Genomic DNA, 17,233 nt, shown 5'->3' on the forward strand with positions numbered 1-17,233 from the left:
ATAATTTCTGAGACATCACACAAACTTCTCCCGCAAGCCATGACGAACAAAAGACAGAAACCCCAATTTATTGGGAGGTGGTAATGAGATCTGTTTTAGCCACAGCTTAAAACTGAACCTAAGAATGTACAGACAGTTTCTTTATTTGTTAGCCCCCCCCCAGGTACTGTCAGGGTTTTCCAGCAGGGGGCGGTCTCTGGGGACCCTCCCCATGGGAGTCAGTCCGCCTCTATATAGGGAGGTTGCAAAGGGAGAGCAGCCTTGGTCTGCCCCAGCTGTTAGCAGTATCAGTTCCGGACTCTCCCAAGACATTTTCTGCTTTCCCAATTGGACCCCTGTAAGTACTCTTTTTGACAGCAAATGAATTCTCCTGCTTAAGCCAGCGCTGCTGTGAGTTCAAAGCGAGCTCTGCTATCAGCCTGAAATTAATTGCTCCTCTTTGTAAGATGCAGTTAGGAAGTTTCCTTTGGGGCAGATGTAGAAACCGCCATGGCTTGTCATATAGAACTTTCTTAGCAGGTGGCTTCCCAGTGTGCTGAGCTTCCTGGAGATTTGCTACTGCTTTTTTTAGGGTGTTTTTTTATTTTATTTTAACAAATGCAATTTGTAAGGAGGAAGGGTGTAATATTCTTAAATGGCTAAGTAATTGTTCTTACCAAAACCACTCAGAGGCAAGGTGTGTAAAGCGTGCCATTCATGTATAGGAACAAGGTTAAGAATGAAAATCTTTGCAGAGTTAATTATGTTATACGAGGCTTTAAGAAGCAGAGATTCAGTTGCAGCTTTCTTAAAAAGAAAACATATGCTGAGAAATCATTCATGGCAGGTAACTGAATTTTGACATTTTTCATCTTGGCAAATTGCCTTTTAACAAGCTACTGACATGAGAAAGGATTTGTTGCCAGTTATTACAGTGATGAATGAGTCCCACGGATGGTTCAAATTCCCCTAATGAATTGGAGATCTTGGTGCAAATGTATTCAAGCCATCTACTCCTTTGATCTTGGATTGCGGCATAAATACCAGCTTTTCCTTGACCTGTCGTTCTTCAGAGGTTGTTGGACTACAACTCCCAGCCTCCTTAACCATCGGACATGAAGGCTGGGACCGGTGGGAGTTGGAGTCCAATAAAATCTGGCAGGCAATAAGTTGGGGAAGGCTGTCAGCAGGCATGAGAGTATCTATCAATTTTCAGTTTTCTTAGTTTCTCATTTCCCCCCTAAATTCAGTTCTCTGTGCCTCTGCAACAATTTGCAGCCCCCCCAAAAATCCTCAGCGTTTTTGTGCTGATTTTTCAGAATAAACACATTTCTTGCATGCAGCGTTGACAAATATACACATAATATTCACTAATAGGTGCATACTTTATCCTAACACTGCTTGGTTGGAAGACTGCACTGCAAATGTGCATTTGTCAAGGTCGCCTTTAAACGTAAACTGAATTGGCTTTCTTTCTCCCCCCCCCCTTTCACCCCATCCCTTCGTTGTCATGCGTGATAAGGCCCTACCTTACAGGAGAGGTGGTCACAGTCAAGCAAAAACCTGTTTTTTCTCTTTTTTTTCTTTTGGTTTTTAAAAGGTTAAAAAGTCAGATCTGTCCAGAAGGAGCTGAGGCAGCTCCAAGGGCGTCCTTTTTTTTCTGGTGACATTTGGTTCCTGGTTTGTTTTGTTTCATCCTCAGAAGGACAAATAAGGCAAAGGAAAGTCTTACAGCTTCAAATCAAAGTAAGGGGAAAGTCAGTAGATGGCAGTAAAGGAAAGCGACAGCCTTGGGGGTGGTAGCAGATGATGCTCACAAGCCTTCTATGCGCTCGACACAAGGGCGACTCCCCACGCTGTTACATGGCCACAGTGGGGCTTTGCAGCTGAGGTCCCCCATTGACAAGAAGCTGCAGCCACTCTTTGTTATATATTTACTGCATTGATGGCTCTCCTTTTGCTCAAGGGGGCACTCAAGGGGGCCTATGTGGCCCCCCCTCATATAACCCCCACAACAACCCTGTCCGGCAGGGCAGGCTGAGAGGCACAGTGACTGGTCACCCAGTGACTGAGTGGGGATTTGAACTCGGGTCTCCCTCTTAGCTCTGTGGCTATATTCTTATTCTTGTCGTCATCATCATCATCATCATCATCATCATCATCTTTGTCCTCCTCCTCCTCCTCCACAGTCAGGTTACAGCAATATAAAAATGCGAGACTGAAATTAGATAAAGTCATTTACAATCGGATTAAGGGTGGGTCTTAAAAATATACATTTCAGGTTTCTGTAGGGAAGGATGTAGTCTTTTAGGCAGACCTTCCAAGTATCCCTATTTTCCAGGGACGTCCCTGATTTAGAGAAGCCGTCCCGGTTTCTGATTTGATCCCAAAATGTCCCGCTTTTCCATTGGAAAAATGTTGGAGGGTGTGGAGTTATCCAACCCCCGAGCCGTCTGTAGGCAGTACTGTTTAGGGAAGTTGTTGTTGTTGTTTTCATTTAGGTTTTATGCTTTTATATATGTTGGAAGCTGCCCAGTGTGGCTTGGGGCAACCCATTAAGATGTGCAGGGTATAAATTATCATTAGGGAATGGGACTTCCCTATTTTCATCAGAGAAATGTTGGAGGGTATGTCTTTCAGGTATTCAGGGCCTGAGCTGCTTGGGACTTTAAAGGCTAACATGAGCACCTTGGATTGGGCCCAGAAACAAACTGGTGTGTGTTTTTCTCCTTCATTCATTAAATTCTTTTTAGGGTGCACACCTGAAGCACACCTAAAAGATTCATTTTGTGTAATCCTCCGCCACATCCACACTAAACGCTCGAAGCTCTGTGATGCCACTTTAACTGTCATGGCTTCCCACAAAGAAACCTGGGAGCTGTAGTTTGTGAAGGGCGCTGAGAATTGTTGGGAGATTCCTATTCCTCTCACATTGCTACAGATCCCCGTGTTCCCCTCGAAGAGGGATTAATTGTGAAAACACTGTGGATTTTGTAGCTGGGATGTGCATGGAATAGGAGGCCTCCAATCAACTCTCAGCACCCACAACAAACTACAGTTCCCAGGATCATTTGGGCTGGGGAAACCATAACTATTCAAATGCTAGGCTATTCCTTTAAATACGTTGCATAATGGCCGATGTGCCCGTTATTAAACAGTGCCTCAGAACAGGAGCATTGTCAGGGAGTACATCAGAGGCATGTTCTCCTTCTCTTTCCCCTCTCTTTTGTAAAAACTCTCTCTCTTTTTTTATTACTTTGTTTACAGGGCGGCCAGGCGCACTTGCAAAGCTGGCAAGACCCCAGCTGCCTGCCATCTTAATTTGCCCAGAGGCAAATTAGCATACCTTAGCATATGCAAATTTGCCTCAGGAGCAACCCCCCCCCCAAACCAGGTGCTTGCTTGAAGCGGCTAGCAAAATCCACCCTGCAAGGGAGGACAGATCTGTGAGAGAAAAGAACCTCAAAAAACACTGAGGGCAAAAACAATCTGTCCGAAAAACGCCTCTCTTTCGCTAACTCGGCACCAAACATGCAAGTCGAGGTTTTGAGAGACGCGTTAATTCCCAGTGTCTTCTTGACGGTGGCCCCCCTCAGGTCCTGTCCTCCTCAAAATATCGACTTGTCTGATTAGACTCATCAGCCACGCTGTCTCAGACACGAACGGTACCATTTTTTAAATTGCCCGACATGGCAAAGGACTTCGTTATTCCCTAAAAGGTATTTGTTTTGAACTTGTTATCGTTGGATTTCCTTTTTTTCTTTTTTGGACGATCGGCTAGTAATGAGCAGAACATGCCCATATATGGTAGCCTACGTGGACCTCTTGCAAACAGATCCAGCGAGCTTTGCAAACGACTTGGACTCTTTAGTTATGGGGATCTGGGTTCGCCTTTGAAGCTCGGTCAGTTTAAAAGGAAGGCGGCCGGGCAATCTCTTTCGGCCACCCCCCCTCCCACTCCGTTCGGCGACAGTTTCAAAAGAGAAAACCCCAAGCGCAGGCTGCAGATTTAATTAATAAAGCAAATAAATTTCAAAATATGCTGAAGCGGCGCTCGTGGCTGTGAAGGCCACATCACACAAGACACCCTCCCTCTCAACAATGTGTTGCTATCTCAAAAAGAAGCGGGTATCTCATAAAGACTTAAGATGGCCATGCCGGTGTTTGAACTGTTGGACTAGCAGAAAAACAGACGTCTCATTTACGTGCCGCCAAAGAGAAATTCGACCCATTATCCTTCTGTTGCCTCTTGGCAAACCTTTTCCTCTTGTACAGAGAGGACCAAGCTCACAAATACACAGAAACCTTTGGAGAGATTGAATGGTTTGAAATATCCATGTTAAATATCTTAATGCTCCTCCATAGTTCATCGTGATTGTTTTCCGTCCGGATGGACTTGAAAAGTTTATTAGGTTTCCCCCCCAAACACTTAATAAACATAAAAGAAGAATATCATAGAACTGAAAGGGACCACCAGAGTCATCTAGACCAACCCCCCTGTAATGCAGGAATCTTTTGCCCAACACGGGGCTCAAACCCACGACCCTGAGATTAAGAGACTCATGCTCTGCCGATCGAGCCATCCCAGCTACAGTAATGGGGCTTGTAGTCATAAGCACCTGGAGTGTGCACCAGGTTGGTGAACTAAGTTGTGCAAAATTATTTTTTGTTCCTGGAGCACGACGGTTTGAGCATATTACACCGATCCTGGTCCGACTGCACTGGCTACCAATTAGTTTCTGGGCCCAGTTCAAAGTGCTGGTTTTGACCTATAAAGCCTTAAAAAGCTCAGGACCGCCATACCTCAAGGACCGCCTTGTCCCATATGAACCTACCTGGCCCTTGAGATGATCTTCTGAGGCCCTCCTTCGTGTGCCTTCTCCTCGAGAGGTCTGGAGGGTGGCAACACGAGAACGGGGCCTTCTCTGCAGTGGCTCCCCATCTGTGGCATGCTCTCCCCAGGGGTGTTTGCCTGGTGCCTTCATTACATACCTTTAGGCCCCAGGCAAAAACATTCCTTTTAAACCAGGCCTTTGGTTGATCCGATTTACATCCTATGCCCTTTTAAAATATGTTCTTCTTTGTTGGGGGGGGCTATTGGGTTGTTTTTATTTTCATTATGTATTTTGTGGTTTTATATCTTGATTTTATTCTGTGAACTTCCCTGAGACCCCCGGTATAGGGCAGTACAGTGGTATCTCGGGTTACATACGCTTCAGGTTGCACACTCCGCTAACCCAGAAATAGTACTTCAGGTTAAGAACTTTGCTTCAGGATAAGAACAGAAATTGGGCTCCGGCGGCGCGGCGGCAGCAGGAGGCCCCATTAGCTAAAGTGGTGCTTCAGGTTAAGAACAGTTTCAGGTTAAGAACGGACCTCTAGAACAAATTAAGGACTTAACCCGAGGTACCACTGTATATAAATTCAATTAATAATAATAATAATAATAATTTTAAAACTTTTTTTTTAACTATTTCTCCCAGGTGCCCATTAAGTCAAAATGGCACAGAAAGGCCAGTTGAGCGATGACGAGAAGTTCCTCTTTGTAGACAAGAACATCCTCAACAGCACGGTGGCGCAGGCGGACTGGTCGGCCAAAAAGCTCGTGTGGATCCCATCCGAGAAGCATGGGTTCGAGGCGGCGAGCATCAAGGAGGAGAAAGGGGATGAGGTGCTGGTGGAGCTAGCGGAGAATGGGAGGAAGGTGACTTGCAGCAAGGATGATATCCAGAAGATGAACCCCCCCAAGTTCTCCAAGGTGGAAGACATGGCCGAGCTGACCTGCCTCAACGAAGCCTCCGTCCTGCACAACCTCAGAGAGAGATACTTCTCCGGCCTCATTTACGTAAGTCTGAGTTTGGTCCGTGGGCTGCATGCGCCACCTATTGTGGTGGCGATTTGTCACTCGCCCTGAGGCAGGTCACAACATCACAACACGGTATCTAAAACAGTTTACAACAGCTTTAAATCATGAAGGTGAGGTGGGTCCTGAAAATACAGACCTCAAGTGTCCAAAAGAGGTGTGTCTTCACCCAGTAGCCAGAAGATGTGTAGTGAAGGTGCCAGGAGGACCTCTCTGGGGAGGGAACCCACAGCTTACAATAATAGAATCCAATAATAATAATAATAATAATAATAATAATAATAATAATAATAATAATAATTTTATTCTTTATACCCCGGTCATCTGGCTGGGCTTCTCCAGCCACTCTGGGTGGCTTCCAACCAAATATTAAAATACAGTAATACATCAAACATTAAAAGCTTCCCTAAATAGGGCTGCCTTCAGATGTCTCCTAAAAGTTTGGTAGTTGTTGTTCTCTTTGACATCTGGTGGGAGGGCGTTCCACAGGGCAGGTGCCACCACCGAGAAGGCCTTAGGGTTCGTAGGGTTTGAAGGGACCCCAAGGGTCATTCAGTCCAACCCCCTGCAATGCAGGAATTTAAACCAAAGCATCCATGACAGATGGCCCTCCAACCTCTGCTTGAAGTCCTCCAAGGAAGGAGAGCCTACAACCTCCTGAGGGAGATAGTTCCACTGTTGGGCAGTTCTTCCTTTCAGAAAGTTCTTCCTGATGTTGAGTCGGAATCTACTTTCTCGTAGCTTGAAGTCACTGGTTCGAGTCCTACCCTTCAAAAGAAAACTTCCCCCCTCTTCCATGTGACGGATCTTCAGATATTTGAAGATGGCTGCCATATCTTAGGGGCTGCCACAGAGAATTAACTTTTCCCAGGCCACCCCCCTCTGAGCTTCGGAGGCCGGTGGAAGTACCACTTCACCAGTATTAGCAACCAAGAGGGTCTGTAGAGAAGGGAGTGGTGTTTCACATCTTTGGTGCCTGAGTCATATATGGCTCTAAATACTAAACTGAGCACCTTGAATTGGATCCAAAGGCTTTTGCCTTTCAATTTGTGATTGGGAGTTGTTGGGTTTTGTTTTATTTATTAATTTAACACCTATCATGCCCTTCCTCCGGGCGGCAAACAGCAAAGCAGTTAAATTACACACAACACACACACAGCATTCAAAACCTGCAATTTTCAATGGTGTTAACAGCCACTGTGCAACCCTGTCTCTCTCCCTGTTAAGGTCACCAGGCAGGGCAAACAAGTATGTTTCAGTGCTAAAACTATGCCTGAGGCCAGACTGAGGCTGTGCAATAATAATAACAATTAGTTGTTGTTGAGTTGTTTAGTCGTGTCCGACTCTTCGTGACCCCATGGACCAGAGCACGCCAGGCACTCCTGTCTTCCACTGCCTCCCGCAGTTTAGTCAAACTCATGCTGGTAGCTTCGAGAACACTATCCAACCATCTCGTCCTCTGTCCTCCCTTCTCCTAGTGCCCTCCATCTTTCCCAACATCAGGGTCTTTTCCAGGGAGTCTTCTCTTCTCATGAGGTGGCCAAAGTATTGGAGCCTCAGCTTCAGGATCTGTCCTTCCAGTGAGCACTTGGGGCTGATTTCCTTAAGAGTGGGTAGGTTTCATCTTCTTGCAGTCCATGGGACTCTCAAGAGTCTCCTCCAGCACCATAATTCAAAAGCATCAATTCTTCGGCGATCAGCCTTCTTTATGGTCCAGCTCTCACTTCCATACATCACTACTGGGAAAACCATAGCTTTAACTATACGGACCTTTGTCGGCAAGGTGATGCCTCTGCTTTTTAAGATGCTGTCTAATAATTTATTATTATATACATAGAATGTACACATAGAATAGGAGTATCCAACCATCACAGAATTGTAGAGTTGGAAGGGACCTGAGGATCATCTAGTCCAGCCCTCTGTGGATTGGACCAAGAGGTTTGTTTAGTGTAGTCGGAGCAGCCAGCAAGATATTTCTGGGATGCTTGCAAGTAAAGCGAGCTAAAGCCCTCATCACCTGCCATTGTGGATTTAGCTGTGACAATTGCCCAGGCTGGATTGATTCTGTAAACAGGCCCAGCGTAGGCTGATAGTCCTTGAAGGTAGGATGTACTCTGCTGTTCTGGAGAGGGGGGGGGAGCAAATCCCCCTTCAGAGCCAAAACAGAGCCCTGAAGAATGAGTTGCTATGGACTTACTGAACCTAGGCAGTTCAGCCCAGGGCATCTTAGCTGTTCTGGTCCTCAGCGCTGCCAACAGATATTTCTGCATTTGCTTTCATGCCATATAAAGTGTTTAGTTTGTGTGAAAAGTTTGGGCCATCTCCTAATATGGTCAAGAAAGGGAAACCCCAGGCTTCAAATCTGTGCTCAAGGACATAGTGAGTTGATTTAAAAGGTCAGCCTCAGATGGTTTTTGTATAATTACATACTTGGGAGCTTTAATAAGAGATTAAGAAAACTGGGGGTGGCGGTGGAGAGAATTGGAGTTGTTGCAGAAATGCCCTCGGTGGGTGCCTGAACCAGGTGCCTTGATCCCAAATTTTGCACAGATGCTTGGGGAAGAAGAGAGAGAGAAGGGAGGAAGATGTGGGGGAAATATATGTCAGGGGTCACTCCTGAAAAAAATGTGTGAAGTAGTGCATAATAAAAAAAACCTGCCTGGTTATTCTAGAACAGTATCTGTGCTCTTACTGTTGGCAATGATCTTAAGCTTCTCATGTTGCAACACAGGCCTTTGTTGTTCCTGACATGTGTGATGGTAAAATTCTACTGTGGGAGAAAGACATGGTCGAACTCCCTCTCTGGAACCCACTGGGCTTCTCCAACGAAGCTGAACGATAGGAAATTCAGGACAGACACCGCTTCAGCTGGACTCACAGCTGTCCATGGAGGCACAGGTCAAATCTGTGTCCAGGGCAGCTGTGTACCAGCTCCATCTGGTACGTAGGCTGAGACCCTATCTGCCCACGGACTGCCTCGCCAGAGTGGTGCATGCTCTGGTTATCTCCCACTTGGACTACTGCAATGCGCTCTACGTGGGGCTACCTTTGAAGGTGACCCGGAAACTACAACTAATCCAGAATGCAGCAGCCAGACTGGTGACTGGGGGCGGCTGCCGAGACCATATAACAGCGGTCTTGAAAGACCTACATTGGCTCCCAGTACGTTTCCGAGCAGAATTCAAAGTGTTGGTGCTGACCTTTAAAGCTCTAAACAGCCTCTGCCCAGTATACCTGAAGGAGCGTCTCCACCCCCATCGTTCTACCCAGACACTGGGGTCCAGTGCCGAGGGCCTTCTGGCGGTTCCCTCACTGCGAGAAGCCAAGTTACAGGGAACCAGGCAGAGGGCCTTCTCGGTAGTGGCGCCCGCCCTGTGGAACGCCCTCCCATCAGATGTCAAGGAGATAAACAACTACCAGAGTTTTAGAAGACATCTGAAGGCAGCCCTGTTTAGGGAAGCTTTTAATGTTTGATGTATCATAGTATTTTAATATTCTTTTGGAAGCCGCCCAGAGTGGCTGGGGAAACCCAGCCAGATGGGCGGGGTATAAATAATAAATTATTATTATTATTATTATTATTATTATTAATTATTATTAATGTAGTTGAACTATGGAACTCACTGCCACAAGAAACAGTGATGGCGGCAGCCCATTTTAGTAGGGCGGTCAGACAAATTCGCAGAGGGCAAGGCTAGCCGTGGTGTCTAAACGGAGCCATGGGAAAAGAGAACTGTAGTTGCGGGACAGGCCTTTGTTATGTTCTTAAGCATTGCTGGCTAACCTGTGCACTCTAGATATTGTTAGGCTACGGTTCCCATCATCCCTGACCATTGACACTGCTGGCTGGAGCTGCTGGGAGTTTGAGCCCAAGAACCTTTGGACGGGCCGCTGCTTGGCTACCCCTATATCTTGTAGGTGCAGGCTTCAAGTTGTTTGCCGCTGTGCATAATTGCTGTGATACAAAAGAAATGAAAGAGGTTTATTTAGCTGCAAGAGTCCTTTGCTGAGTGGACTGCAGTAAATGGGTGACAATGCGATTGTCAACTCAGTCAAATACACACACATGGAGAGGTCTCCTGGATCAGGCCAATGGTCCATCTGTTCCAGCCTCCTCTTCCCACAGTGGCCAAGCAGATGCCCGTGGGAAACCCACATCCAGGATTCGAACACAAGACGAAGTCTCCCCTCCTGTGGTTTCCAATAACTGCTATTCAGAAGCATCACAGCTCTGTTGGTGGAGGCAAAGTTTAGCCAAGCTGGCTACCAGCCACCAATTGCTTATTCTCCATGCATTTGACCAGTCCTTTTTAAAAGTCAGCCAGGGTCGTGGCCCTTGTTGCCTCCTGCAGGTGAGAGTTCCATAAATAGGGTTGCCCTATCTTGAAGAGCAAAAAATAGGACAGCCCCAGCCGCTGCTAGCTTGAGCTGTGGAAATAGGTGTGTGGATGCAGGTGTGGCCGCGCAGGCCGAGCCTGAGCCCCACAAAACGGACATTTCCTTTAAAATGTAAAAATCCGTCTGGATGGGCATGTTGCCTCCCCAAAAGAGGACATGATCAGGTTTTCCTGGACATATGGCAACCCTACCATCGTTTAACTATGAAGTGTGTGAAAAAGTAATCTTTGTCTGTCCCGAATCTTCCAACATTCTGCTTTATTGCTTTATTGGCAGTCTCACCTGTTCCAGGCACTCCAGTCTTCCTGTCCTCCTGCAGTCTGGTCAAACTCATGCTGGTAGCTTCGAGAACACTGTCCAACCAACTTTGTAACCAGAGGTTCAACTGAATAGAATCTGAATCACATGCACCACAAGGGTTATGCAGCCTCAACTTAAGATGGCTCCCTGGCCTGGCTTTGCACTGCAAAGTTTGCAGCAGCACGTGCAACAAAATGGCGTCCAGCATTCAAAAAACCCCTCAGCTTGCATTAACTAGCCACACACGAGGCATGCAAGCTCCACCCCCCAGTCGTTCTTAGACTTCTTATTGGGTGAGCAACACAGCCAAGCAACACAGTTGGAGCCTCCTTCCTCCCTGGCCGGCAGGGAGGGAGGAAGAGGAGCTGCTTCCTTTGAAATTTAAGGGACATTTAAGGGACATCCATCAATAAGGGACAGCAGCGGGACATGGTGCTGGAATAAGGGACTGTCCCTTCAAATAAGGGACACTTGACAGCTATGCTTTATTGGATGCCCCTGAGGTCTAGTGTTATGACAGAGGGAGAAAACTTTCTTTTCTTTGCATCAAGCATAATTTTATAAATTTCTATAACGTTCCTTCCAATGTTTCTCTGATGAAAATAGGGACTTCTTCTTCTTCCTCTTCTTCCTTTTTCCTTCTTTCTTCTTTCTTCTTTCTTCTTTCTTCTTCTTCCCCTCCCATCTGACTGGATTGCCGCAGCCACTCTGGGCGGCTTCCAACACATATAAAAACACAGTAAGATATTAAACATTAAGAAACTTCCCTAAACAGGGCTGCCTTCGGATGTCTCCTAAAAGTTGGAGAGTTACTTATCTCCTTGGCTCGGGGGTTGCATAACTCCATATCCTCCATCATTTCTCCAATGAAAATAGGGACATCCTAAGGAAAAACGAACATTCTGAGGTAAAATCAGAAACTGGGACGGCTTCTGTAAGTCCAGGAATGTCCCTGGAAAATAGGGACACTTGGAGGGTCCGCTTTCACATTACATCTTACACACCTTTCCTCTAAACTAAAACGTCCCCCAACACTGCAACCTTTGTTGTTCCATCCTCTTGATCATTTTGGTTGACCCCACACACTCTTAACTTAGACCAGTTTCATATCCCTTGAACTGTCATGGCTTCCCCCCCAAAGGATTCTGGGTACTGTAATTTGTACACAAAACTGCAGCTCTGTTGAGGGGGCAAAGGAAAGGACTATTAAGGGTAAAGGTAAAGGGACCCCTGACAGTTAAGTCCAGTTGTGAATGACTCTGGGGTTGCGGTGCTCATCTCGCTTTAGTGGCCGTGGGAGCTGGTGTTTGTCCGGAGACAGTTTTTCTGGGTCATGTGGCCAGCATGACTAAGCTGCTTCTGGAGAAACCAGAGCAGCGCACGGAAATGCCGTTTACCTTCCTGCCACAGCGGTACCTATTTATCTACTTGCACTGGTGTGCTTTCGAACTGTTAGGTTGGCAGGAGCTGGGACCAAGCAACGGAAGCTCACTCCGTCGCGGGGATTCAAACCGCCGACCTTCCAATCGGCAAGCCCTAGGCTCAGTGGTTTAGGTCATAGGACCACCCGCGTCCCAGTAAGGGAATGTAGGGAGCTTCTAAAAAAACAAAACCCATGTCATATTGTTGGTACGTTTACTCCCTTTACAGACTTACTCAGGTCTCTTCTGCGTGGTGGTAAACCCATACAAGCAACTGCCGATCTATTCAGAGAAGATTATCGACATGTACAAAGGGAAGAAACGTCACGAGATGCCCCCACATATTTATGCCATTGCTGACACAGCCTACAGGAGTATGATGCAAGGTAAGACTGGGTAACTTGCTTCTAAGAGTCATAAAAATAAATACCACGTGGAAAATGTTGTGCCAACTTTCTCTGGCCAAAAGTAGGCCCCAGAAAGTGATGGGCGATATAGCACTTTGGTGGAGCCCCTGCAGAGAGGGTCTTGGGTTCAGTTTTTGGCATCGCCAGAGGTCCTTCTCTCTAGGGGAGAAGCTGCTAGTCAGAGCAGACAGCACTGAGCTACATGGAGTAGTGGTCTGGCTGTGGTATAAGGTCTCTGACACCAATGGACCCATAGCATAGTCATAGAGAACATGCCTTACATTCAGAAAGTTCCAGGTTCCATGATTATTTGCATTTATTGCTCGCTTTCTGCAAGATGATGTCTCAAAGGGACTTACGAGCCCACGGAATACGAAACAGCTTGCCAATCATTAATAAAAAAAGAACCTCGAAATACATCAGGAAAATATAGCACAGCAAATTTCCTAAAAAGTGCTCATCCAACCATAAAAAGGACAAATCCTGCGCTCAGGTAAAGATAACTGCCACAAAACAGGCCAGAAATCGCACCTGTTTTCCTGCAAGTTAAGGAGGAAAAGCCTGGACAGACAAGAATGTCTTAGTTTCATCCCTAAAAGCTGACTATGATGGTGGCAGGTATGCTTCCCTGGAAAGAGCAATCCACAAATGGGGAGCCACCACTAAAAAGCCCATGCACAAATTGCCACCCTCCAGGCCTCCCTTGGAGGTAGCACATGGGGAAGGGCCTCTGCTGATGATCACATTGAAAGGGATCTCAGGAGGTGGCAGAGTTGGAAAGGATCTCTCTCAGCCTGTTGCCAATTGGAGCAAACAATACAGTCATAGCTTGGATCCTGAACGCCCTTGAACTTGGATGTTTTGGCTCCCGAATACTGCAAATCCGGAAGTGATTGTTCCAGTTTGCGAACGTTCTTTTGGAACCCGAACGTCCAACAGGGCTTCCGTTGCTTCTGATTGGTTGCAGGAGCTTCCTGCAGCCAACCAGATGCCGCGATTTGGTTTTCAAACGTTTTGGAAGTCGAATGGACTTCCGGAACGGATTCCGTTCAACTTCCAAGGTCCGACTATAATGGTAAAGTGAGCAAAATGTGTATATTCTTGGAAAGTGCATGTATCATTGATAGTAACACAGGAAATGCACTATATTAGCAGAAATTGCTTGCAAAAATGTGAATATTAGAGAAGATGTGAATGCTGAAAATTTTCCCTGAGGTTTTTTTTTTTAATAAAAGAAACTGGAAGCAGGTGTAGCAATGTGGAGAAGTGAATTTAGGACTGGAAAACGGAGAAACTGAAATTGCCAGATCCGTCTATGCCTAGTCCTTGCACCAGTTCCTGAGGTTTGCCTTTTCCACCCAGAGCACCGTAAAGGGCCAGCCCTAGCTCCTGTCTTTGCTTCATGACTTGGGGGCAAGGCGGGCTTGCAAAAACATTCCTAGGAATCCTTTGGCACTGTCTGCCATCCACCATCTGACTCAAAAAGGGAACGCTCCTCTCCCTTTGCCCGTCTGGGCCAGGCGTGTGGGCAGGGTCGAATGCTTCGCAAATAGTTTTGGCTAATAGGGGCATGGAGAGGTGCTCCCGTGGACTGGTGGAGGCAGCCACTCTGCCGTCTGGGAACATGGGAGTATCAGACGCTGCCTTATACTGAGTCCAGAACATTGGCCCATCAAGCTCCATATTGTCCACTCCGACTGGCAGCAATCATCCGGGGTTTCAGACCAGAGGTGTCGGGGAATGAACCTGGGATCTTCTGCATGCAAACCAGATGCTCTGCCACTGAACTGGCCTTTCCCAGTAGCTAGAAGTCTGCAGGATCCACACATTTGTCGGCCTCGCCTCTGGTGCATTTGTGAATTTCATCTTTCTAGACTCCTGCCCAACATATAAGGCAGCTGCTGCCAGTCAGAGCTGCCAGTGCTGGGCTGCAGGGATGACAAAGTCCAGAACTTGAGCCATCGGGACTGTAGCATCTGGCGCCCGGGTTGCTGCTGAGGTTCCCAAGAGAGTGTTTCATTCTTATGTGACTCCCTGATAAATTGCAAAAGACTTGCCGATCAGAAGGTCGGCAGTTCAAATCCCCGCGACGGGGTGAGCTCCCGTTGCTCGGTCCCAGCTCCTGCCAACCTAGCAGTTCGAAAGCACATCAAAGTGCAAGTAGATAAATAGGCACTGCTCCAGTGGGAAGGTAAATGGCGTTTCCGTGCGCTGCTCTGGTTCGCCAGAAGCGGCTTAGTCATGCGGGCCACATGACCCGGAAGCTGTACGCCGGCTCCCTCGGCCAATAAAACGAGATGAGCGTGGCAACCCCAGAGTCGGCCACGACTGGACCTAATGGTCAGGGGTCCCTTTACCTTTACCTTTTACTCAAACTGCACCTAAGTATATATAGTTGAACATTGCCATCATTGTGTACAAATCTATCACATGGCCACGTTTAGAGCGCTGCATACGGCCTCATCTCAGAAGGGATGCTACAGAGCTGGAATAATGTTTGGAAAAGGGCAACCCAAACGATCGGTGGGGTGGGGGTGGAGCTACTTCCCATTGAGGAAATGCTACACGCAGGGGTCAGCAACCTTTTTCAGCCATGGGCCAGTCCACCGTCCCTCAGACCTTGTGGGGGGCCGGACTATATTTTGAAAAAAAATATGAACAAATTCCTATGCCCCAGAAATAACCCAGAGATGCATTTTAAATAAAAGCACACATTCTACTCATGTAAAAACACGCTGCTTCCTGGACCGTCTGCGGGCCGGATTTAGAAGGCAATTGGGCCACATCCGGCCCACGGGCCTTAGGTTGCCTAGCCCTGTGCTACAACATATGGGGCTTTTTCAGTTTAGAAAAATGGCAAATTTCTCCTATGCCGTTTTGACTAATGTACATATTTCTGCAAGTAATTCTCCCTCCGACTGGGGAAGGATGAAGATGTCCATTTCAGTTTGTCTCATTTCCACCACCCGCACCTTAAATCCAGTTCTCCACATTTCTGCAGCATTGTGCAATTGGTTTTTAAAAATAAAAAACATCTTCATGAAAAATGGTCAGAGTTTTCTCGCAAGTTTCTTCTGATGAAGACATTGCATGCAATTTTAACTGAGATACATGGGGGGGGTTGCAGCGAGCTGTGTTTTGGTTCATGTATTGGTTCAAGGAGTGCAAATTAGGCCGTTTCTCGTTAAAATGCAACAGAAACCGTATTTCTCTCCCAATCCCACCTCCGGGTGCAGGCAACTTTCACAACAGCAAATGTGTTTCATCTTTGGGATGTTTGGGAAACTTGGTCCTATAGAATGGGTCTTGATTTGGCCAAGAGGAAATAAGCTTGCCAAAAAATGGGCAGTCTCTGTTTTGCTTCTGTCCATCTCCATCTTCCACTCCCCCCCCCCCTGCTCTCCTCTTTGTCCCTTCTTTCCCTGCCTACATCTGGATTGTTTCATCATTTGTCAGCATTCGGGCGCTTCAAAACGGACAAACAGGTTGAGCTTCCGAACTGGGGCTGTTTTGCTTCCTCTGCCTAGCTCCCTCCTCTGAGTGTCTGAATTACGGTTGTAATTTTCACTTGGTTTAAGTTTTATTTTTTGTTTCGGCTGCTATCCTTCACATAGATTTACTGCCAAGATATACTAACAATTGCTATATACAACTGGAAGGTTTTAAAGGATCCGAATGCGTATAAAACACAGAAGTCTAATTAAGCAGCTAAAAATATACAGCTGTGTGAGACTCCAGCACGATGCTCAGAAGCGTTGCTTAAAGTTACGTCCTTTTGTTCAGACGCAGCAAATGCAGCTGCTCCGTGAGTAAACATGTAACTTCCTCCTAGTTAAAGTGGTCTCTGGAGTTTGTGTGTTGAACGCAGCCTCTTTGCCTCCAGAGAGCAGTTGGGGAAGGAGTGTAGCTTAACGGTAGAGCATCCTCCTTGCATGTTCCAGGTTCAGTCCCCAACATCTCCAGATAGGATTGGGAGTGTCCCCTGCTTGAAACCCTGGGCAGCCATTGCTGCCAGTCAGTGTAAACAGTACTAAGTTAAATTGACCAATGGCCTGGCCAAGCATAAGGCAGCTTTCTATATCTGCATGTTCTTAATATGGAACTGCAGGAAGGGAGGGATCCAGGCAAATGGGGACTATTGCTCTGGATGTAATATGGGATGAGATGCGAGTGGCGCTGTGGTCTAAACCACTGAGCCTCTTGGACTTGTTGATCAGAAGATCGGCAGTTCGAATCCCCGCGACAGGGTGAGCTCCCGTTGCTCGGTCCCAGCTCCTACCAACCTATCAGTTCAAAAGCACACCAGTGCAAGTAGATAAGTAGGTACTGCTGTGTTCCGTTGCGCCAGAAGTGGTTTAGTCCTGCTGCCTACATGACCTGGAAAGCTGTCTGTGGACAAACGCCAGCTTCCTCAGCCTGAAAGCAAATTGAGCGCCGTAACCCCATTGTCGCCTTTGACTGGACTTAACCATCCAGGGGTCTTTTACCTTTTTACCTATATGATGTAACCACATTTGGAATACTGGGTACAGTTCTGCTCAGAAAAGGATGCTGTAGAATACAGGAAATGCTTAGATCCAAAGGATCAGGGGTCTGGAGAAGTGGTGTAGCGTGGCCTGTGACCCACCCCACCATGCTATACCACTGGTCTAGAACAGCTGCCTTATGAGGAAATCACTTGGGGTTTTTTTTAGGGTTTTTTGGGGGGGAGTGAGCAATGGGGGTGGACATGGTAGAGGTGTCTAAAATTATCTTAGGTGTGGAGAAAGGAGAATGATGATGATGATAATTATACCCCTCCCATCTGGTTGGGTTTCCCCAGCCACTCTGGGCAGCTTACAGCATATCTAAAAACATAATAAAAA

At 46.8% G+C, this 17,233-nt stretch overlaps 1 protein-coding gene across 1 annotated transcript in view; it reads left to right on the forward strand.

Annotated features, from left to right (window-relative positions):
• The first annotated feature begins 215 nt into the window (after positions 1-215).
• The window catches only part of MYH11 (myosin heavy chain 11), a 93,547-nt gene continuing 76,529 nt past the window's right edge, over positions 216-17,233 (forward strand). The window contains exons 1-3 of the mRNA XM_082199977.1: positions 216-337; positions 5,463-5,824; positions 12,191-12,347. Of these exons, the coding sequence (XP_082056103.1) occupies positions 5,480-5,824; positions 12,191-12,347 (502 nt within the window). The 5' untranslated portion in view covers positions 216-337; positions 5,463-5,479. The remainder of the gene's footprint in view (positions 338-5,462; positions 5,825-12,190; positions 12,348-17,233) is intronic.

Source organism: Podarcis vaucheri (genome assembly GCF_965113315.1).
Source record: "Podarcis vaucheri genome assembly, chromosome: 14".
Classification (NCBI taxonomy): Eukaryota; Metazoa; Chordata; class Lepidosauria; order Squamata; family Lacertidae; genus Podarcis; species Podarcis vaucheri.